The following is a 24,323-nucleotide window of genomic DNA, read 5'->3' on the forward strand; positions in this document are numbered from 1 at the left end:
TCCAGGTAGATCTGGGAAAGAGCCTGTCTGAAAGCTTGGAGAGAGCCACTGCCAGAGTAGACAGTACTAAAGTAGATAGACCAGTGTTCTAACTCTGTTCAAGACAGCTTCCTAATTGTTATGCATCATTAAAACGGCTTAACACAAACTCCCCAACTCTTATCACAGTCATGGTTTTTAAGTGGTCTAGGTATTTGTTGTACCTTCTTTTCATTACACCCTGTGAATAGCACACCTTTTGAAACCATAAATCAGATTTCTGCCATAGCGATGTGAGCAGTAGCATTCTTTTAAACCAGGGGTCACCAACATGTTGCCCATAGGCACCAGTGTGCCTGTGGACACCTCTCTTGGCACTCACTGGGGTCTCTGCTTCTCCTGATTTTTGTTTTATTTCTTAAGATTTAAAAAAAAAAAACTGGGAGAGTGAAGGGGCTGCCCTCCATCTTTATTTAGGTTCAAAAGAGTGGTTTTGTGTGTTGGAGCTCAGCCTCTAATTTGTACTTCAGTTCTTGGGCAAGCTACTTTTCTTTTAGTCTCTCCAGTTTGCCTGGGAAATGAGTGTTTTGTGACTGGCCGTGCCCTCGGGGCAGCCATTTTGTGAGACTACCCATAACACACTCAATTTCAAATGGCCCACAAACCCAGGAAAGTTGGAAATCCCTAAATCTAAACAAATACGCTTCTGCCTAAGTATTGCTGTGCAATGTGCTATCTTCACCTTGAGGCAGATCTAAAATCCAAGACAGTTTAAAGAAATGGTATATTGCTGAGAATATGATCTTTGCATTTTCACTTGGGTTTTTTTTATGCTAGCCTCAAACAAATTGGTTCAGAAGCGCAGCTGAAAGTGCAATACCTTCTGTTCAGTCAGGCATCCCTAATGAGAGATAAATGGAAATATCAGCCCTGTCATGTCTCATTGTCCATCTGTCTCTTTCTCTAGGCGGTGATTTCCTCTCCTTTTTAAGAAAGAAGAAGGATGAGCTAAAAACCAAACAGTTAGTGAAATTTTCATTAGACGTTGCTGCTGGGATGGCATATCTTGAATCCAAAAACTGTATACACAGGTAAGATCAATTCAGATGTTCTGCACTATGGTTTTGATCATTTGAGTATCTAGACAAGTGTGTGAATACTTAAATTGCAGAATAAGTGGACGGCTGAAAACTAAAGCTGGCTTTACATAGTTCTTCAAGCATTGTCTTCTTTAACAGCCAACATATCTTGTCTGTGCTTCTGTTATTAAATTGCATAAGCATAAAGCTGCATCAGCATGTCACACTTAACCATGGTTTAGCACAGGGGTCTTGAACCTCTTTCAGCCTGAGGGCTGAATTCCATTTCCGAGAAGCTTTCCAGGGCTGCATTCCAGTGGGTAGCAGGGCTGAAGGCAAACAGGGTCAGGGGCAAAGACCAAAGTGCAGAACCAAAATACCTGCATATTTTAGCTTACTGCCAGTGACTGACTGACTGACTGACTGACTGTCTGTCTGTCTGTCTGTCTGTCTCTTACTGCCAGTAACTATTTATTTATTTGTTTGTTTGTGGTATTTATATACTGCTAAATATAATAAAATCCCTAATTGGTTTACATATAAATATTAAAATCACATTTAAAATACAGTATTAAAAACAATTCCAATTACAATAAGAGCAATACAAGGAGCAGTAAGATGGAACAGCATGATTAATTTAATTATAAGCTGGGGAAAGCCTGGGAGAACAAGTGCATTTTCAGGAGGCGTTTGAAAGATGCCACATTTTCTGCCTCCCGAACTGCACGGAGGAAGGTTTTCCAGAAGGTGGGCACTACTAGCGAGCAGGCCTGCCATCGAGGTGTTGCATGGCGACATTCCATTAATTTCAGAATGAACAGCAAGGCCTGTTCTGACGATCTTAAAGGCTGTTTGGTGGTATATCTAAGGGAAGGCGGTCTGCTAGATATCCGGGTCCCAAGTTGTGTAGTGCTTTGTATAACAATAACCGTGAACATGGCTCTGTAGCTAATAGATGGCCTACTGGAGTTCTTTTAACACAGATCTTATGTGAGCAGAGCTGGGTGTCCCAATGAACAGCCCAGCTCCTGCATTTTGCACTAGCTGCAGCTTCTGAACCAGGCACAAGGACAGCCCCACATAGGACTAAGCCTTAGGAGAGGCATTTCAACCTTTTAGAATGGGGAAAAACTCCACAAAAGTTGGGAAACCACCAGATGATCATTGTTAGGGGAAAGGGGGCATGGCCATTTGGGGAACCCCCGGAAGACCAGATTGGAGGCCCAGGCTGGCTGGATTTGCCCCCAGGCCTGAGGTTCTGCACCCCTGCTTTAGTGCAACCTTCCCCAACCTGGTGCTCTCCAGATGTGTTGGCATATAACTTCTATCTTCCCCAGCCAGCATGGCCAATGACCATGCTGGCTAGAGATGATGAAAGCTGCTGTTTTGCACATCTGAAGGGCACCAGATTGAGAAAGGCTGCACTAAACCTTGGTTTAGCATGACATGCATAAACAGGAGCGAGCCACAGAGACCTCACACGCTCCTCCCTCCCATCTCCTCTTCCTCCCACTTTCTCTTAACTACAGCTTGCCATGTCATTCAAACATGGAACTATGGTTAACATTAACTGTGGTTAGTTTAAAACAAGAAATCTTCAGTACTTGTATGCACATCAAGGATCAGATAATTTTATAGGCCAAAAAAAGCCATTCTAGCACATTTGTGCATGAAGAAACGCAAAGGTGCCAAGAATGTTTTTGGAAAACCATTTAAGGAGCATCTGCCTTTGATTCATCCCAAGTGACTTTGATAGAGAATTGATAATTGATAACAGAGGTAAGTGTCCTCATTTGAGAAGATGCTCCCAGAGTTTTGTTTGTACCATTTTTATCTACATTGAAGACATTTGGGACTAACAGAGTGTTCAGGCTCCATGAAGTAGTTTTCTAAAACATCCCTTGCACCTGTGTTTTTGTATGCCTAAAAGATTTGCTGGAGTGGCTTCTTTTATACTGTTCTCTTGTATACCTTGAGTTACAGTGAGGGCCAGAAATATTGGAACAAGGATAACTGTTTTGGCAGTTGTCCTCTGTACACCACCACATTGAAGTTGAAAGGAAACACACCCAGATGGGAGCGAAGTCAGGACTTCCAGCTATAATTCAAGGGGCTTGAGAAAAGTGGGGTACTAACCATTCAGGAAGTACAGCCAGTGGCATACACACACACCCATCGTTGCTGGCTCATAAGTAATGGAACGAATGGCTGACAAGCAGCTGCATGGCCAGGTATGGCCTGTTTCCTGGGTACCCCATGACCAATCGAGCAGATAAAAGGCTTGGAGGTGGTTCTGAGTGTTACATTTGCATTTGGTAGCTGTTAACTGGAACTCCCAACAGGAGGTCCAAAGAGGTGTCCATGCAAGTGAAGGAGGCCATCATTAGGCTGAGGAAACAAAATAAACCCATCAGAGAGATAGCAAAAACAGTGGGAGTGGCCAATACAACAGTTTGGAACATCCTGAAAAAGAAGGAATTAACTAGCAAACTCAGCAACAGCAAAAGGCCTGGAAGACCATGGAACACAACTAAAGTGGATGACCGCAGAATTCTGCTCATGGTGAAGAGGAACACTTTCACAACATCTAGCCAGGTCAAGAACACTCTTGTGGAGGTAGGCATGTCATTGTCAACATCTACAGTCAAGAGACAGCTTTATGAATGTAAATACAGAGGCCTCACAACAAGGTGCAAACCACTGGTAATGCTCAAGAACAGACAGGCCAGATTAGCCTTTGCCAGCAAACACCGAAAAAAGCCTGCCCAGTTCTGGAATAAGATTCTTTGGACTGATGAAACCAAGATGAACTTGTACCAGAATGATGGGAAGAGAAAAGTATGGAGAAGGAAAGGAACAGCTCATGATCCAAAGCATACCACATCATCTGTCAAACATGGTGGAGGTAGTGTTATGGCATGGGCATGCATGGCTGCCAATGGAACCGAGTCACTGGTGTTTATTGATGACCTGACTGCTGATAAAAGCAGCAGGATGAATTCTGAAGTGTATAGGGCTATATTTTCTGCTCAGATTCAGCCGAATGCTGCCAAACCAATAGGACGCCGCTTCATATTGAAGATGGATAATGACCCAAAACATACAGTAAAAGCTACCCAAGAATTTCTCAAGGCAAAGAAGTAGGATGTTCTTCAATGGCCAAGTCAGTCACCTGATCTCAACCCGATAGAGCATGATTTTCACTTACTGAAGACAAGACTGACGGCAGAAAGACCCACAAACAAGCAGCAGCTGAAGGCAGCTGCAGTGAAGGCCTGGCAAAGCATCTCAAGGGAGGAAACTCAGCATTTGGTCATGTCCATGGGTTCCAGACTTCAGGCAGTCATTGAGTGTAAAGGATTTTCATCCTGGTATTAAAGGCGATCCTTAAGTTTGAAATGATGTTGGTTTGTTCCATTACTTATGAGCTACCAACGATGGGTGTGTGTGTAAGCCACTGGCTGTACTTCCTGAATGGTTAGTGCCCCACTTTTGTCAAACCCCTTGCACTACAGCTGAAAGTCCTGATTTCGCTCCCATCTGGGTGTGTTTCCTTTCAACTTCAATGTGGTGGTGTACGGTGGCCAACTGCCAAAACAGTTATCCTTGTTCCAATATTTCTGGCCCTGACTATATATTTTGTAATGCAATCTGTGAAAGGGTCATATGAGTGCATTTACTTCTACAGGTACCTAGATCATGCAGCTGCTGGTGCATTTATCAGTCACATTTATCAGTCAGAACATACTGTGTTCTGTTTGGGACACTACAAGAAGAATGCTTAGAAGTTGGAAAGGGTTCGGATAACATCCTCTTGTGTGTGTGTGTATAAAATACCAAAGTCCTATATTGACAGATGGAAAGCACATTTGCATAATTTACTCTAAGAGCAGAGTTTTGAAGATTTTTTTAAGCTTTTAGTTCAGAATTTCAGTGTCACCGATAATTCTGAATCTCTTAGTGTAGCTAAAGAGTGAAATATTGAAATAGACATCACTGTTAAGATACTTTCCTGTCTTTACAGTACACAGTACGTGGATACTCTGTTTACATTTGGGCAGGGTAGAAGTAACCCAGGAAATGATGTTTGGACTGCTTATGTTCCCCAAAGACAGATTGCCTCCAGGTTCTTCTCACTAGCAGACTTCCTCTAAATGCACCTCCAAACCCACACATAAGCCTTCAGGACATAACTGGCGTTGTACCAGCGTTCATGGAAGATTCCACAGTGCTCTTGGGAATTTTTTATTTGAACTATTACGTTTTCAAGCTGTCTGCTGTGCTTTGAAGCACATTAAACAGAGCGCTCTTTTCACAGTAGGGTCATCCACTAAAGGTCATAGACAGGTGAATATTATTTTGTTTCATTTCATTTGTTATGGGCCCATGGTTATTTTTCACACTGTCATCGCATTATTGTGGGCTTTTTATGCTTTAGAATCATAGAATCATAGAATAGTAGGGTTGGAAGGGGCCTACAAGGCCATCGAGTCCAACCCCCTGCTCAATGCAGGAATCCAAGTCAGAGCATCCCTGACAAATGGCTGTCCAGCCTCATCTTAAAGGCCTCCAGTGTTGGAGAGCCCACCACCTCCCCAGGTAATTGGTTCCATTGCCGTATTGCTCTGACACTCAGGAAGTTTTTCCTGATGTTCAGCCGGAATCTGGCTTCCTGTAACTTGAGCCCATTATTCCGTGTCCTGCACTCTGGGATGATCAAGAAGAGATCCTGGCCTTCTTCTCTGTGACAACCTTTCAAGTACTTGAAGAGTGCTATCATATCTCCCCTCAGTCTTCTCTTCTCAAGGCTAAACATGCCCAGTTCTTTCAGTCTCTCTTCATAGGGCTTTGTTTCCAGTCCCCTGATCATCTTTGTTGCCCTCCTTTGAACCCTCTCCAGCTTGTCTGCATCCTTCTTAAAGTGTGGTGCCCAGAACTGGACACAGTACTCCAGATGAGGCCTAACCAGTGCTGAGTAGAGGGGAACTAGTACTTCCCGGGATTTGGAAGCGATGCTTCTATTAATGCAGCCCAAAATAGCATTTGCCTTTTTTGCAGCCACATCACATTGTTGGCTCATATTCAGCTTGTGATCGACGACAATTCCAAGATCCTTCTCGCTCGTAGTGTGGTTGAGCCACGTATCCCCCATCTTGTAACTGTGCATTTGGTTTCTTTTTCCTAGGTGCAGAACTTGGCATTTGTCCCTATTAAATGCCATTCTGTTGTTTTCTGCCCAGCACTCCAGTCTATCCAGATCACTTTGAATTTTGTTTCTGTCTTCCAAAGTATTAGCTATCCCTCCCAATTTTGTGTCATCTGCAAATTTGATCAGCATTCCCTGCACCTCCTCCTCCAAGTCATTAATAAAAATGTTGAAGAGCACTGGGCCCAGGACTGAGCCCTGCGGTACCCCACTCGTTACCTCTCCCCAGCTTGAGAAGGTCCCATTGATAAGCACTCTTTGAGTCCGATTCTGTAGCCAACTGTGGATCCACCGGATCGTTGTTTCATCTAGCCCACTTCGAGCAAGTTTGCTCATCAGGATATCATGGGGCACTTTGTCGAAAGCTTTGCTGAAGTCGAGGTATATGATGTCTACAGCATTCCCACGGTCTACAAGGGAGGTGACTTGATCAAAAAATGAGATCAGATTTGTCTGGCAGGACTTGTTTTTGACAAATCCATGTTGGCTTCGAGTAATCACGGCATTGATGTCAAGGTGCTTCCAGATGGATTGCTTTATGATCTGCTCCAGAATTTTCCCAGGGATTGATGTCAGACTGACTGGTCTGTAGTTCCCAGGTTCCTCCTTTTTACCCTTTTTGAAGATAGGGACAACGTTAGCCCTCCTCCAGTCATCTGGCACTTCCCCGGTCCTCCATGATTTCTCAAAGAGAATAGACAGCGGTTTTGAGAGTTCTTCTGCCAGTTCCTTTATTACTCTAGGATGCAGTTCATCTGGCCCTGGAGATTTGAACTCATTCAAAGTAATGAGGTGTTCCTTGACCATATGCCTGTCGATCTCAAGCTGCAATCCTGCCCCTTCAGCCTGTACTTCGCCTTTGCCAGGGGGGTCATAGACCCTCTTTTGGGAGAAGACTGATCCAAAGTAGGAACTGAGCACTTCTGCCTTTTCTTTGTCATCTGTTATCATTTTGCCATCCTTATTTAATAGCTGAACAACCATTTCTTTCCTCTGCCTTTTACTATGCACGTAGCTGAAGAAAGCCTTTTTGTTGTTTTTAGCATCCCTCGCTAACCTCACCTCGTTCTCCGCTTTAGCCTTCCTGACGCCATCCCTGCAATTCTGTGCTACCTGCCTGTACTCTTCCTTTGTTACTTGGCCTTCTTTCCACTTCCTATATGTGTCCTTTTTTGTTTTCAGGTCATCCCTAAGCTTTTTGTGAAGCCACATTGGCTTCTTCTGTTGTCTTCCACCTTTTCTTCTTGTTGGAATTGTTTGTGATTGTGCCTTGAGAATTTCCTTTTTTAAAAGTTCCCACCCATCTTGGACTCCTTTTCTCGCTAGCATTGTTTGCCATGGGACCTTACTGATCATTGTTCTGAGTTTATTAAAATCAGCTTTCCTAAAATCCAGGGTACGCGTTTGAGTACACTCGGCTTTTGCTTCCCTTAGAACCAAGAACTCAAGTACAACATGGTCGCTTTCCCCCAGAGTTCCTGTAACTGCTACTTTATCCACTAAGTCATCTCTGTTGGTTAGGATCAAGTCAAGGATAGCCGATCCTCTAGTTCCTTCCTCTACTTTCTGTAGGAGGAAGTGATCCGCCACACAAGTCAGGAATTTCCTGGAGGGGCCATGTTTTGCAGAATTTGTCTCCCAACAAATATCGGGGAAATTGAAGTCCCCCATTACTACTACATCATGCTTCCTTAAAACATTGGCTATTTGCTTTTCAAAAGTTTCATCCTTGGCTTCTCCTTGATTGGGTGGCCGGTAGTAGACTCCGACCACCAGGTTCCTTTTATTCTTTGCTCCATTTATTTCAACCCAGATGCTCTCGATGGGGCTACCAAGCTCCTCCTCCTGTATTTCTGTGCAGAGATATGTATTTTTCACATACAGTGCAACCCCGCCTCCCTTTCTGTTCCTCCTGTTCTTTTTGAACAAGTTATATCCTTCAACTGCTGTATTCCAGTCATGAGAGTCATCCCACCAAGTCTCAGTTATACCTATCAAGTCATAATTTCCCTCCTGTATTAAGAGTTCAAGTTCGTTCTGTTTGTTTCCCATACTCTGGGCATTAGTATATAGACATCGAAGACCATGTGCTTCATAGTCTGGCTTTCTTCCTACATGTGTCTGAAGACTATTATTGGGCGCTATCAGTGCTGTTCTCTCCATTGCAGTGCATGCGCCTACGTCCATTGTTACCCCCAACATTACATCTCCCTTCCCCGTAGGATTCAGTTTAAAGCCCTCCTGATGAAGTTCTTCATGCTGTGGCCAAACACATTCTTCCCAGCCTTTGTGAGGTGCAACCCATCCCTAGCCAACAGCCCATCTTCCAGGAAGTATAGCCCGTGGTCCCAGAATCCAAATCTCTCTCGTCGGCACCACCTTTGTAGCCAGTCATTCACCCGGAGTATTTTTCGTTCCCTTTCTATCCCTCTTCTAACTACTGGAAGGATGGATGAGAAAACTATCTGGGCCCCAAAGTTCTTGAGTTTCCTTCCCAAAGCTTCAAAGTCTGACGTGATCTCTTCGTAGCTCCGCTTGGCGCTATCATTTGTTCCCACATGGATGAGAAGAAAGGGATACCTGTCAGTGGGCTTTATGAGTGCAGGTAACCTTTTTCCCCTTTAGGGGGGAAAGCTCTGTTTATAATAAGTTGCCAAACAGGACTCATTTTTAACATACAGTTAAACATAACTTTGGAGAAAACACGTTTGTTTTACCTCTCAATAAGTTCAACATTTCACTTAGGATGTGCTTTTCCCCTTCCCTCTACCCTCCCATCTCAGCTCTTCCTTTCTCCCTCTATGCTTATTTATGTAAATATTATGAGATACAATATTTTCCTCTTTTCCTGTTAATACAGTTCCAGTAGTACTTAGTTCCCCATCATTTAAGACACTGAGGGAGCAGAATAGCATCTGATCATTAATGAGCAAGTTTAATTCTCTGGAGTGAAATTTTCTCTTCCTTGCCCTCCCCTTCCCTTCCTTTCTCCCTTGAATATAGAAAATCATTTCTTATATAAATTAGACTAACAGGCAGATTTGCTATTATCATATCTTCCATTTGAGTCATTAAAAACCCTTTGGCTGCAGAAAGCCATAATGCAGATCCATGGCTGGATGAAAATATGTTTGGTACATAAATATATCTTATGAAAGTTTTACTCTGCATCATGCATTATGTAGCAATGTGAATCATTAAATCATATTTTATTTTCCAAAATAAGTGCAATAATATAAAAACAATGAAATGTGTTCGTTTTATTAACTATTCCCATATTGTCAAAGTCAGATTGTTAAAATGAATTCAGAGACAGTACAGTTATGTGGAAGAAAACTCCTGTTAGCGCTTGGATTTAATCCCAGCCCTTATTGGTGCTGCAATGATCCAACCTGCTTTACTGGTGGCTTTACTGGTTATCCACTTGCCCTTCTGCCAGTGAAACAGACACTGCTGGCAGATCATATGCCCTTTCCCCCCTGCAGCACCCCCCCACATCTGCAACAGAGGATTGGGGGAGAAAATTTGTGGGGGCTTCAAGGGGGAGGAGGGGGAGGGAAGCCCCTTTTTCATGAGCCAACCTCTGCCTGTGCTGCATTGGATTTAGCCCTGTATACTGCTGGTCTCCATGTTCAGCAAGATTCACAGGATGAATTGCTTATCTCTTCTTCCTAGCTCCAACGGTTCCCCTTTTACCCAACTCACTTAAGGCATAAACTCTGCTGGACAGTCTCTTTTTATTACTTGATTTTCATTTTAAGTCCTCCACCATAAAATGAAATGGAAGCTTCAGTTTTTCTCTCCTTACAGTATGTGGCTGTAGACCTCAGTCATTCTTGAGCACCATTTAATGGGGGGGGGAGACTTGACATTGTGGCAACTAAAGCAGATCCATAGGATCAGGCTGCCAGAGAAAAGAGTGACACTGAATTCATTAGACATAAACTTTTGTCTCGGACTAGTTTGTTTTAAAAGGTTGGATGTTTATGTCTTTTATAAATAATAGACTTGGTATGCATTCTATATTCATAGCAAGGTCCTAGTTCGTAGGCTGACACCATATTTCAAGATAATTGGTACTGATGCAGTATGATTACTTATATACAAAATAATTACATTGCATTTTGCCTTTGGGATGATACTTTCATAGAATAAAGACAAGTACATAGTGCAAGTAAAGGTGAACGCTTGCCTAAGCATATTATTTGCTTTTATTCCTCTGCAAAATGTTTTTCAAAAAGAGACTAAAGTGGGTCTGAATAGTAAGATATATTTCTATATATAATCATGTTTTAAAGGTCAGAGAACAGGAGATGGATAGAGTTTCTAGGTGTGTGATAAAAGATTTACTTGCTGTGCATTATTATAAATGTCGCAGCTCATGGAAAAGAATCTTTTACGAGACATTTTGTCTAGACTCTACGATTTCATAAACCTTTTTATTTTATTTTTTTTAAATTAGCACTGTATGTTCCTTCTCATATATGATATATATAATATATATAAAAAATTCATTCCAACCACAGTGTTGCAATATTTATTTTCAAAAGGTATGTGACATAGGGGCATTAGTGATTTAGTTACATCACTTCCCACCTCACTGTTTCCAACTGTAGTCCAAGTACCGCAAAGGATTTGCTACCCAATTCAGCCTGGCACACCTCAGCGGTGACATCTTCAACTATTTCAGAATGGAACTTGGCTTTTCCACTGAGAGTAGACACCATACTCTGAGGTGATATTGCCATAATATTGTAATAGGTAATTTAACACAGGAAGACATAATCATCCGTGAACCTTATACCCAGAGATATTTTAGGCCTTAGTAGAGATTTATGCCTTCAGTACTGGGCTTTCCAGTACTACACAGCTCTCCTTATGAAACAACATCCTCCCTTTTCAATAGATTGCCCAAACAACTGAGGCTCCCATTGGTACTACAGACTAAAGATGCTTATTTCAAGAGCATGAGGATTAGGGTGGGTAGGTGGGGTGAAACAAAGAGCTATGTACACACACACACACACACACACACACATACATACCAAAGCTAGGATGTATAAGCCTACAGTTTTATTGCTAGTGTACAGGCAGCCAAACAGTTTGGCAACACCAAGACAAGGGCTAGACAATACATTAGCATAGTTGTAATCTAGCACTTGAGGGAGAGTTATATTGGGAAGAAGCCAACACATGTCGAACTCTGCTCCCGTTCACCACCATCTGCCTGCCTCCCAGTGGCACAGCTGGTTTGAGTGTTTTCCACCCTGAGGCCTCTTAAGCAGTCTCCCCTTTGGGGATCATGGTTGCCCCTGTCCATGTTCCTCTCAAAAAGCTTGAGTCCTTGCCTAATCTGAGCAGCCATACATAGACATTTGTGACAATCATCTGGAAGACTCCAGTACCCAACTCACATGTAGTATTGCTGTAAGGAATGAAAAAGAAAAATCCACCCCCCAAGACCAATCAGTAGATATGGCAGAAAATCCTTCCCAGCCTTGTCAGTCCCCAACCAACCAAAGTCTACAACAATGTTTCTATACTAAGCCTCCAGTCTTTAAGACCTGTGTGAATGGAAGCTGCACCCAACAGCACAGCACCATCCCACCCGCCCCATTTATCCCCTAAAAATAAGCATTTCCATGCATGTCTGCCACACTCAATCGTGCCCCCAACCAGTGGCACATATGATACTAGCCAACAGCAATTCCTTCTTTCCGAAGTTCTTGGAAATGTTGTGGCCTGGCCAGAAGGGCTCAGCCAGGATGATAGCTCCCTCTTCTCTGTCCCAGCCTGCCAGGCAGAATTGCATCTCTGTTTGAGGATGGGAGCAGTGATTCTAAGTATAACTTGTATGTAAATCTGCTCTCTTCTGTAGATGACCCATCAATGTTTACAACCCTTTCAAGACACAAAAGCCCCCATGGTCTGTTCCTTCTGAGCATCTCAGCATTTTGGACGTTTGTCATTACAAAACCAATTGCTCATTGGGTTGTGGTTTTCTGCCTTGACAGTGCTTTGCACTGAACCTTATGGGCTGAAAAGTCTCCATTCTGATATTTATAAAGGCGGGGTTATTGTCTGTAAATCCTCAGCAGTCCTTGAATTATTTTAAAGCTGAATGAACAATGCAGTTGAAAATGTACTGCAGACAATTCTCCCACTTTGACAAGGAGGTGAACTAGAATTAATGGATATTTTCAATTTAGCTTTTGTAGTGCAATGCAACCAAAGCAGCATTCAACTGTTGTTGGGAGGGTAACCTCTATTCAGCTCTGATCCATTAACTTCTATTTAAAACAACAACAAAACACACACAACACAGATGCACCTCCCACCCCAAACCTAGTTACACAGACGTTCATTTCTGGGCCACTCAGACATCCTTATCATGTTTGTCTTCCATGAAGTTCAAAGCAGTGTGTCTGGAGTTTTCCCATTTGATCTTTACAATTAGGCAATAGGTTCAAAGACAATGTCATGGGTTTCATGACTGAATAGAAATTTGAACCGAGATTACCTCAGTCCAAGAACAGCCCTCTGCACACTACTTTAAACAGCCTACCCTTAGGACAATGAATAATGGGGGGGGGGGAGACACTGGCACAATAGTTCCACTGGCTGTGATCACCCTGGTAAAGCTTTCAGCTGGGATCTGCAGCAAAATGTTGCAGTGTGGAGTGCTCTGTTCAGGGTTCCATCAGCCAGCCATGCCCCTTTCCAGGATACTCCATTCCATCCACCCTTCCTAACAGTCTGCATTCCATGGCCACCGAACATGCTCAGGCTGTTTTGGGGTTAGCTTGTTTTTCCTGAAGATTTTTTGTACTACAAAATTTGGGGTTTCCCCGAGTCTGCTGATACATCCCTGTTGTGCATGGATAATGTTATTTTAGTGATAGATTGGGATGGGAAACCTGTTTTCCCTATGAAGGTAGCATTCCCTCCAGGGAAATCTGTCAGGGGCTGCCTGCCGGAGGTGGGGGCAGAACCCACCCCCTTCAAAAACCTAAGAGCCATGCCGGATCAAACCAAAGTCCTTCTAGTCCAGCATTCTGTTCACACAGTAGCCACCAGCTGCCCACGGGAAACCCACAAAGCAGGACTTGAGTACAACAGCACCTTCCTGCCCATGTTCCCCAGCAGCTGGTGTACATAGGCTTACTGCCTCTGGTTACTGGAGGTAGCAAAAAGCCATCAGGGACTACTAGCCATTGACAGCCTTCTCCAGGAATTTGTCAACCCCCCTTTCAAAGTGGTGGCCATCACTACATCTTGTGGAAGTGAATTCCATAGTTTGACTATGCACTGTGTGAAAAAGTACTTTCTTTTATCTGTCCCAGATCTCCCACCAATCAGCTTCATGGCATGACCTCGGCTTCTATTATGAGAGAGGGAGAAAAATGTCTCCCTATCCACTTTCTCCACACCGTGCATAATGTTGTACACCTCTATCATGTCTCCCTTTACCTTCCTTTTTTCCAAGCTAAACAATCCCAGCTGTTGTAACCTTCTCTCATAGGGGAGAGGCTCCAGCCCCTTGATCATTTTACTTGCCCTTTTCTGCACTTTTTCCAGCTCTACAATATCTTTTTTAGGTGTGGTCACCAGAACTGTACACAGTATTCCAAATGTGGTCGCACCATAGATTTGTATAAGTCTGTCTGTCTGTCTGTCTGTCTGCCTCTCTCTCTCTCTCTCTCTCTCTCTCACACACACACACACACACACCCCTCACACACCATACCACTCTTTCTTGCCCCATTTTTCCTCTCTTCCATCCCTTCCCCAGCTGCCCCCCACTCCTCCATCACTGCTCCCCTGTACAGCAATTAGGCTTTTTAAAAAAGCTTAAATTGGCACCATTTTGGGCAGTTTTCAGGGGTGATGTCACAGTATGCAGGAGGGGGTGCTTTAAACCTTTCTTCCAAAGCTATGACCCTGCATCCCAATTTTAGGCTTTTTAATTGCTTTCATCTGCACCTATGGAAGCTTTTTTAAAGCCTAATTTCTGCAAGGGTGGGGGTGCTGAGGAAGGGAGGCCATGGGCTGGATGGGGAGGAGGTTCTCCCCATGCTTGATATATAAGATAATGTTATGCTAATGTTCTGTTCAGCAGCTAAGATTCCAGTAGCAAAGTAAACACCAGCAAGAAATAGAAGACCTAGTACTGTTGCTTCACTCAAGCTGCTCATCCCCTACATTTCATTGCAGAGATTACTTATATTTGAATCCAATGGACAGTAACCAGTGGGGCCACTCCGTGGGTCCCCTTTCACTTGCGGGATCCACCGCTTGCTCAATGGAGCTTTAACACTTCTGACAGCTTTAATGTCAGGAATTACATTTAATAACAATAACTCTGGAAACTATCGGAAACTCTAGTTTCCAAATAAGGACAGGAAGGCCTGCAACCTTTCTGCAAGCTCCGCTGACCTGGGAACTAGTGCTTCCACTTGTTTGGGGTTATTTTTAGATGCACCAACTCCTGTTGTGTGAGCGGCGGATCCCATGAGCGCACAGGCACAATAGGATACTATGCAATATTTCCTCATCTAAATTTGATTTCAGTTAATACCACATAACTTCCTGAAAATGGTTAACCTTCCCTTTTAGTGTTGGGCATTTGCAAAGGCATCTGCTTGTTGGGCATCTGCCCATGCCCAAGTAGGGTGGTGATTACCATTCCTTGGAGCCCCCTAGTCCTGTTCCCCCTCCTTTGTGTGGTTTCTGCCTGTTTGTCTGGCCTCTCCCAGGTACTGAGCAAGGCAAGGCAAGGAGCAAGAAGAAGGACAAGTAGGTTCCACATGTCTTGTCCTCATTCTCTCAGTGGCGGTGGAGCTTAAGCCCAGAGGAAGAGGCAAGTGAATGGACAGTGGCAACAGTGATGAGGCAGGCATATTCAGAAAGAAGATGCCACTGAGAGCATCAGAATCTGGAATGGGCATTGATTTATGGCCTTCTGAATGTCTTTTACTACTGTGCCCTCACTTTGTTGTAACTCGCATATTTTAGACTGCAGTCTCTGATACACATATTCAAAATTGCATTTAAATTCAGTGCACTTGATTCCAAATAGAGACTAATTCTTCAGTTACTTTATGGATATAGTTGCTACTTCCACATACTGTTTCCCACACAGCTTCAGTAATGTATGTAATGATTGGGTTACTTACATAGGTTACAAAAGAAGTTCCCCTCTACTGGGTCAGACCATTGGTCTAACTAGCTTAGCATTGTCTGCACTGATTGGCAGTAGATTGAACCTTGGACCCGTTGCATGAAAAGCAGGTGGTCAACTGCCGAGATAAGAAACATTCAAAGGATCAGTTTGACTGTTAGTATTTCATTGCTTCATTGTACCCGTTAACCAGGCGTGGGTGTCTGTAATTGGCATAAACGTCCTTTTGTTAAAATTCTAATGAATTACTGTTTTATATAATTCAACTATCATGATGGCATTTGGCCAGTACAATTACCTAAGTATTTTGGGCAGTTATTTATAACAATAAGAAATATAAGCAGTAGGATAAAAAAAATTAAAAAGCAAAATGGCAAAGGACAATTCGTTAATTAGAGAACAAATGAAGTTTTTAGTGAAAATTTAATTGTACTCAAAACAAATACAGATATCTGAAAACTAACAAAATAAATGCTTTGCACAGGTTGGAGCAGCCCTTACTTTGATATAGTGAAGCCTTCAAGCAAATGTAAACAGCTGTCAGAATTGTATTTTTAATCCACCCATTAACAAATTGTTCACCTGCCTCTCACTCTGGCCAGACAACACTGGTGTTGAGAAGGAGGAGCAGTAGATGCCATCACTTAATTGCTCACTGGCCTGTCAAGCAAGCAAGTTATAGCAATGATGAGAGGACGACGAACAACAGCAGGTTGTGAGAAGGTAGATTCATTGAGGGAAGGGAGCCCGTTGAGGGTGTCTTGCTCAAGAGCCTACTAATCTCTAGCTTCAAACTGTATGGATTGCAAAGTTGGGTGCTGGTTAGCAATATCTGCTCCTAGTGGCTGAAGATGTTACTGCAGACTTCAACCATATGAACACATTGAAATTAATTAATATGTTTTAAAAACAAAATGACCCCAAGATGCACACCTCAAGGTTCCCCTCAGTATGCATGCCAAGTTTCAGGTGTCTAGGTTTCATTGCCTTGGTGCTATGGTGCAGACAGACAGACAGACATCCTCTTTTAATATTATAGATCACAGTCTACTGTAATCAAGGAACAAAAGTTTGATTTGTTTCTGCTAAACTAAGAGACTGCTTAATAAAACAGCATTTAATTGAATTAGATGTCTCTTGAAAGTAAATGGAGGGAATGTTCTTGTTCCTTCTTCACATCCATCCATCCCCACTCTAATCAAAGACATTTTGATACTGTTCAGATATTATAACGCAACTCTGAATTGATAGTTTGATTGTTTATAGCACTTGTGGTGACACACTTCCATTCTTCACTCAATAATTTTGTTTCAAAAAGTTTCCAAGGGTGACTGAGAATACTTTTGTGTCAACACACTAATCTGCTAAATGGAATTGAAATAAAAACACATTGATTACTTTATTGACCCTAGAATTTGATAGTCATTTACAGATGTTCCTGTCCCTATAATACTACACATTTAACAAATGTTTCCCATGTTCCTACTCTGTTTTTCTTACCACTTGTGTCCAAAACATAAAGAATGAATGCACGTAATTAAATTAACCCTTGTTTAAGACTCTCCAAGCAGGTAGGGTGGCCCTATACCCTCTTTTACAAAGAACAGTCCTTTATTTGGAGGGCTGCCAGAGGACAATGCTCTGTTTGAAAGGTTGTTCCCCTGAATTCCGGTTTAAAGATAAAGAACCATAAGAAATGTTGCTCATCAACTGTTATCACCTAGGTAGCAGACTGAACAGATTACCTGGTCTCAATCTTCCATACTATGGTGAGATGTACTGTATTTCTACTTTAATTATTATTTCTAAATTAGTACCTCTACATATAAATTGGAGTGCTGGAGGAAAATTCTGAGAGTGCCTTGGACTGCAAGAAGATCAAACCAGTCTATACTCCAGGAAGTAAAGCCAGACTGCTCACTTGAGGGAATGATATTAAAGGCAAAACTGAAGTACTTTGGCCACATCATGAGAAGACAGGATACCCTGGAGAAGATGCTGATGCTAGGGAAAGTGGAAGGCAAAAGGAAGAGGGGCTGACCAAGGGCAAGATGGATGGATGATATTCTGGAGGTGATGGACTTGACCTTGGGGGAGCTGGGGGTGGCGACGGCCGACAGGAAGCTCTGGCGTGGGCTTGTCCATGAAGTCACGAAGAGTCAGAAGTGACTGACCAAATAAACAACAAAACATATAAATTAGCATATGCAGGTTTTATGCGCATTGGTGTTCTATTTTGCCCTCTTTTTTGATAATCCATTCCCTCTTTTTTGGCCATTTATAATCAGCCACCCTAAGCTTGACACACACACACACACATATAAGTATCTCATATGTTTTCAAGAAAGGAGGATGTCTTTTGGGGGCATTTCATTGTTGTCAAACCACGACCTGAAAAATGGATCTAGGTGGACATGACTTACACTTCTTTTTTACCAAGAGACATCATAACAGAGCGCATGTGTGTGTATAAAAAAAATTGCCTGCTGCTTTTGGGCACAATCCTATGAATATTTAGACAGAAAAAAGTCCTACAACTCCCAGCATTTCCCAGGCCAGTCATGCTGGCTGGGGAATGCTGGGAGTTGTAGGACTTTTTTTTCTTTTTAAACATTCATACAATTGCACCTTTAGTCACTTCACAACTGCCCACAGTTGTGAAGATGAGGTAATGATGTCCTCCAAATGGTACCGTGTGCCCATGCACCTGCGCCAGGTCACATGCCTGAACAACGCCAATAGTATCTCCATCTCATCACTGGTGGACTTCATTGATATATACTATTTGTGTATGGGAGAATAAGTGACTGGATTCTGCCTTAAGTAATGAAATAATGAAGACCAGCGATAACTCAGTAAATCACTCAAGATTATTTTGGGGTGAATGTAAATTGCAACAAACTCTAATTCTAATCCAGATCTTCTGCAGAAGCTCTGGTTTATATTAGATCTTTTTAAATGTAGCATACTGATAACTGATTACAGTCTGACATTTCAAACATAAATAAAATGGATATTCTATTTTATCTGTGTATATCCAAATCAATTATTTCAGTTTCTATTTTTTCTTTGTAGTCAAGCTTTCATAAGATATTGTGTTAGACCTGGAAAAGGATTGTGTTATCTGCTACTGGAATTGCTGTAGGAAAATAAACCTTTTAATTGCTCCATTAACATTAGTTTAACCAGTTTGGTTAGTTAATAATTTTCTACATTTTCATATGTACTGCTCTTCTTGTTACAGCTGGCCTATGTCTTGAACTGTTCTACACAAAAATGTTCTTATTCTAGAATTTCCATTTAATATGCTTGAAGGAAATAAGGACATCAAAATGTTAGCTTGTTTTGGAGTCTCTTGTTTAAATGGTTACAAGAATCCCAATTCCATGGTGGTGAATGGTGAGGAGATGGGTTAGTTGAACATTTTCTGTGAAAGGGTGGGAAATTTTAGACAAGTGTATCTGCTCCAACCTTAATACTGTGTATAAGATCTTGTGGATTTTGAGCCCAGGATTCTAGCAGCCGTATTCTGGCACCTTGGGTAGTATCTAATAGGAGCAGTGCATGCACAGCCAGCCCCAGTCCATGCACAGCCACAGTATACCGCTTCTGGGGGCAAGCCCCCAGTGCACACAGAACACTGGTCCGAACTGCCTTTTCCAGAAACCAGCATTTCCAGGTTTGCCAGGGCTTGCTCCCGGAAGCATTGTATCATGATCATGCATGGTAGGGGCCGCGTGCAGACCTGGGCTAGTGGGCCTGGGTGCGCATGCATTGCCCCTATTGGATACTACTGCTTCTTCCCTGTGCTGACATGGCAGTATACCAGAAAAAGGAATTGTCTCTTGTTAGTTGCTGTACTGCCAGTACAGCTGAATGGAAGCAGGTATTGTAGGCTCTTATTTTACATACCCAGGCTGACGCCACAGTTTGTCAGTAACAGAATTTTCCAATGGGGTTTCAGTTTTCCCAAGAAATCCACAGATCTTGGCCTGATTCTTCAGTCTGAGCATCTTGTCCCTGAAGTGGGGAAGGACGTGTTGCCAAACTACCCTGTCTCCGGCCTGTCTGCTTACCTTGCACCTACTGTACCCATGTGGCCACCAACCCTGTATCTGATGGGTCTGTGATGGTACAGTAAATGTTGAATCTGTATCTACCTCGTCTGCTCCTGTAAGCCCTCTGTTGGTTTATGATGCATTACCTGCTTTCCAAATTACACACTACCTGCTCTTCAGCCTGGCATCATGGCTGGGATCCAGAGATATGTACCTGCATGTGGCACGGCTACTTTCCTTTTGCACGCTTCTTGCATAGACAGCTTGCACTTATGCAAATCATTTGTTTTAGAATAGCTGTGTGTATTATTTTTAAATATATTGCATGCTCCATCTCCAATTCATTTCTTCTCATCGGAGTTTTCACTGTGCTTATGTCACACAGCATGGTGTGATAATGAAAAAATAATCTACAAAGAGGACAATTTGGAATTACGCATAAAAAAAATGCTTCTGTTAAAACACATAATATCGATTGGTTACATAAAAGTAAATGTGCATTTCTCCCTGTTGAATACTTAGTCTGCTAGGATTAGAACATTATTGACCTCAAAGAAGCTGATAATTTTATACTGGCTTTATCAAAAAAGAAACAAAGCAACCCAAATTGCTATGGTGGGGGCGGAGTAAGGAAATATGATTGAAGGAAGTGTAAAGTACCTAGTAATCTCTTCCTGTTGAGCCAAGCTATGGCACAGCAAACATCTGATACGAAGTCCAGACTATGATTATTGTTTCTGCTGTACAGTATCATACTCCTTTCCAAATATTTGCAGTTGCATTCCAGGGAATTTTGCTGGTTAGGAAGTATCTGAGTCTAGAGACCATATTTACCCCACAAGTTTGTACTGGGAAGGGGTGACCAGAAGTGTGCCATTCTCCAAGAAGAAGATCTAAGCTGCCTTGCTAAGAGGATCATTCCACTGATGAAGGGTTTTACATTTAGTTAGATTGTTCCTAATGTTTAATCTAGATCTACCTTGCTGTAATTCATCCTATGCCCTGGCCTCTATCATGAATAGTAGCTCTCCTACATTTCTTTCTGCTTTCCTCTTAAATACTTAAACAGTGTCAATATGTGTTCCCCTCTCCTGAATCTTCCCTTGCCTGCAATAAAGCTTTAAAAAAGTGAATATATGAGAATAGTAGAGTTGTCATATACCTTGGGGTGTTGTTGTTTGCCAGGTTGTGTGGGCCTGTTTAAATCAAGCATTTCAGATGTCAAGCCAGACAGTCCAAGCCAGGTGTCCAAAACGGGTTTTTTTCTACATTTGGGGAGCACCTTTGTGGTGCTAGGCCTGCCCTGAAGCTCTTTAGCACAAGAGATGGGATTACTGTTATCAATTTAACCCTGGGAGCCACAGACCCTATTACACAGACCACTTTTAGCCATCATAAATCTTATAGGTTAGGCAAGTTCAAAACCCTAACCTGGAAGTCTCTGTAGCCTGATTGCTTTGATAAATTTTATAGAAAAGCCATGATGATAATTCTGTACATAGAGTCACAGATTTGGTGAAGTGTTTTTGCCCAGCGGTATTGATATTAACACTGATGTTTCTATTCATAGATTAAAGACTTTCCACATAATCTACATAAGGAATTGCTCCGAATCCTGTCCAGAATCACGTTGGGGTAACTTATGGTTCCTGGGGACAAAAATTTCTAATAAGCTAACATACAAAAATGGGCCAATGGGATGCCAGATGAATTCATATATTAAAATTCTATGGCATATTAGCGAAGTGAAAGTTTTGAAAGAAAACAGGAATTACATTTAATAGGAGCTTATAACAGCATGATGAGCGTGCTTAGAAATAGGTACACCATTCTCCTCCATTTTTTCTTATAATAGGGCAAGGTTGGGCAACTTGTGGCCCTCATATGTTTTGGCCTACAACTCCCATCAGCCTTAGCCAGTATATCCAAGGGTGAACAATGATAGGAATTGTAGGCCAAAACATAAGGAGGGCCACAAGTTCCCCCCTCTGTAGTAGAGAATATTTTAATTGTGATTGTCTGGTACATAGTCTCCCCATTTGCTAGAGCATAAGTCACCGTTCTCTCTCTCTTTCCATTATGAAAAGAAAGCTCCTTCTCCATTTCAATATCATAGTTGACTTTTCTCCCATTTGTAACTTTGCTAGCCAAACATACCTTTCATAGATGATCTGCTCATGTATTCCAGAGATGGTCTGAAGGTGCATGCCTAAGTTCTTCTGCTGAATCTAAGGTATACAAAGCAACATGCAGATGGTTCCCAGGAGCTCTCCTATCTGCTCTGAACTCTTTGGAAGATTAAGCTTGGCAGGTTTTATTTACTTATTAACAAAGATTAACTCCTTGACAGGTTACGCAGGTGCTTAGGTGAAAAAATGACATAATATCTAATGCAGGGGTCCTCAACCTTTTTGGATCTGTGGGCACATTTAGGAATTTGAGACCACGCTGTGGGCACCACCACAAAATCCCTAATCAGTGGATTGCCGCTTACCTGTCATGTGTATGGATCTTAGGCCGTGTCTTATTCAGCAAAACATTTGTTTCGTGTCTGTTGGAGAACACAACTTCTCTTTAATAGTTGTCTAATTTGGCTAATAGTTAGTGGTGCAATACAGATAATACTTCTTTTAAACATATATTTTGGCAGTGTCCAGTAGTTGCTTCTTTTGGAGAGAAGGTTTATTACACAGATAAATTTGTACTGGAACTGCCTTTAGTATTCACTGATGCACATGCTCTTTTAAATTATTTACCTGCTTCATGGAAATTAACAAATGGTCAGTGTAAATGGATTCTCTGCACCCTTTTGACAGCTAAAAGTCTGATATTACAACATTGGAAGGATAAGCACTCACTTCATATAATACAATGGATTGAGGACATTACAACACTTTCAATATTTGAATGGGCAGCATATAGACACTACCTTCAAATGGATACTCCTTTGTATATTTAGTCCACCTTTATTGAAAACCATGTATAATTGCTAGAAAGTTGTATGCATTTCATACAAATCCATGTATGTATGTTCAAAATGGGATTTTAAAAAATAAAATAAAAATTCAGTTGCCTGTGTGCACTGCATTGGGGACCCCTGATCTCTAATGTCCGGGGGGAGGGGTATTACTAATATACATGCTGTATGCCTGCCTTCAGCTGTTCTGCAGATAATTGGCTAGTTTTTGCAGAGGGCCACCCCAGCTGTTAACTGGTTCATGTTACCAGCTGTTAACTGGTTCATGATAAATATGCTTCTGTATAATAAGATGTTTTGCCCAGGTTGTCAATACTGCTTTTGTTGCATCTGTTTGATTAACTTCCCAGTATGTAACTGTGATCCCTATCTGTGTATGTTCTGTACTGAGGCAGGACTTTGTAATTTGGAACTTAGTCTTTCATCATATTGATTGTTTTTATAATGCTTTCATTAACTTTTTTCCACCACCTGCGCAACACTTTTTAGTTCTCAGGTGTAGAATTTGTGCTTTTAAATCTGTACTAGCCTTTAAAAAACTTCTCATGACATCTGCTAATCTAATCAGAACACAGTAAAAGTGTTCAAAGAATTTTTACCAATGTAACGGTAAAATCGAGCGGTATATAAGAAGCTGCCTTATATTAAGTTAGGCCATTGGTCTGTTTTTCCCAAAATTGACCAGGTTCACATGAGCGGGGGCGGCGGGGGGGAGCCACTGTGGCTTCTTCTCCTGCATGGTGCCACTCATGTTCCCACTGCTCACACACCCACCATTTGCCTAATTACCCATGAGGCAGTGCAGGTTATCATGTCTGAACCCTTACAACAACCCATGGGTTAGGCAAATGGTGGTGCCCATGGGGACAGGGGAAGAAGCCACGGTGGCTTCTCCTCGCCCGCTGATCATGCAAACTTATGTGCAGCTTTCCAAGGCTTCAATCAAAGCAGTCTTTCCCAATCTAGCTATTTGAGATCCTTTTAGCTGGAGGTGCCAGGGATGGAACCTGGGCCCTTATGCATGCAAAACATGTGCTCTACCACCGAGTGTAGCCACTCCATATGCACTTCAGCTCAAGCTGGCCCATTTCTAAAATTATGTTACGTATTAGGGTCTGGCCATTGAAATGGGAGGGAAGTAACCTTGAAATGACCTCTAGAGAAGCAAATCAATACATTTTATTTGTGGTTATTCTTTATCCATATGGCATGGCAGTCTTTAGTCCTTTATAGTCTGATTGGCTCCATAGTCTGGAAAAATTGCATGCAACATGCACTTGGGCAGCTGAATGTTCCAAACCAATGAAGTTGGAGACATGGACAGTAGTTGCATCACATTGCCACTAGCTTTCAGTGTTATCCTCTGGTTCAGTACTGCTGTTAGCAAGTTCCAACCTATCTGGTCACAACACAGCACAATATGACTGGCTATGTTTTCCCCTCCATTGATAATAGGAGCTAGAGGGGGGAGGGCAGTTTGTATGGGGGGAAAGCACAGGGGGAATGAGATAGACCTCCCTCTCCATGCTGTACTATGGCCCTGATTCAAAACAGGGGCCTCCATGGCTGCTGTTGGAGATCCAATCACAAATCTCCCCTATAACATCTACTTAGGTCGTAAATTCAGTAAAGAATGCATCTAGAAAACATTTACTAATTGCATACTTCCCCCCACCCCCAAACACTCTCCAATTCTCATATCCACACAAGCACCCTCCTCATTCCCCTGTTCTCATTCATTTTTTGGGTCTCACACAAGCAGACCCCCCCCCCCCAGCCACTGCTGTGAGCTGCACAGCTTTGGAATCACCTGCCAAAGAGGTTACTGGAGGGAGACCAGCAG

At 42.4% G+C, this 24,323-nt stretch overlaps 1 protein-coding gene across 3 annotated transcripts in view; it reads left to right on the forward strand.

Moving 5' to 3' along the window:
• Window positions 1-24,323, forward strand: part of FER (FER tyrosine kinase) — a 223,864-nt gene that overhangs the window by 176,120 nt on the left and 23,421 nt on the right. For all 3 annotated transcript variants that reach the window (XM_084833846.1, XM_084833845.1, XM_084833847.1), the window contains one exon: window positions 947-1,070. In XM_084833846.1, the coding sequence (XP_084689972.1) occupies window positions 947-1,070 (124 nt within the window). The remainder of the gene's footprint in view (window positions 1-946; window positions 1,071-24,323) is intronic.

The sequence above is a fragment of the Heloderma suspectum genome, chromosome 2 (assembly GCF_057233095.1).
Source record: "Heloderma suspectum isolate Gila_16-S chromosome 2, 16-S_ref, whole genome shotgun sequence".
Taxonomy (NCBI): domain Eukaryota; kingdom Metazoa; phylum Chordata; class Lepidosauria; order Squamata; family Helodermatidae; genus Heloderma; species Heloderma suspectum.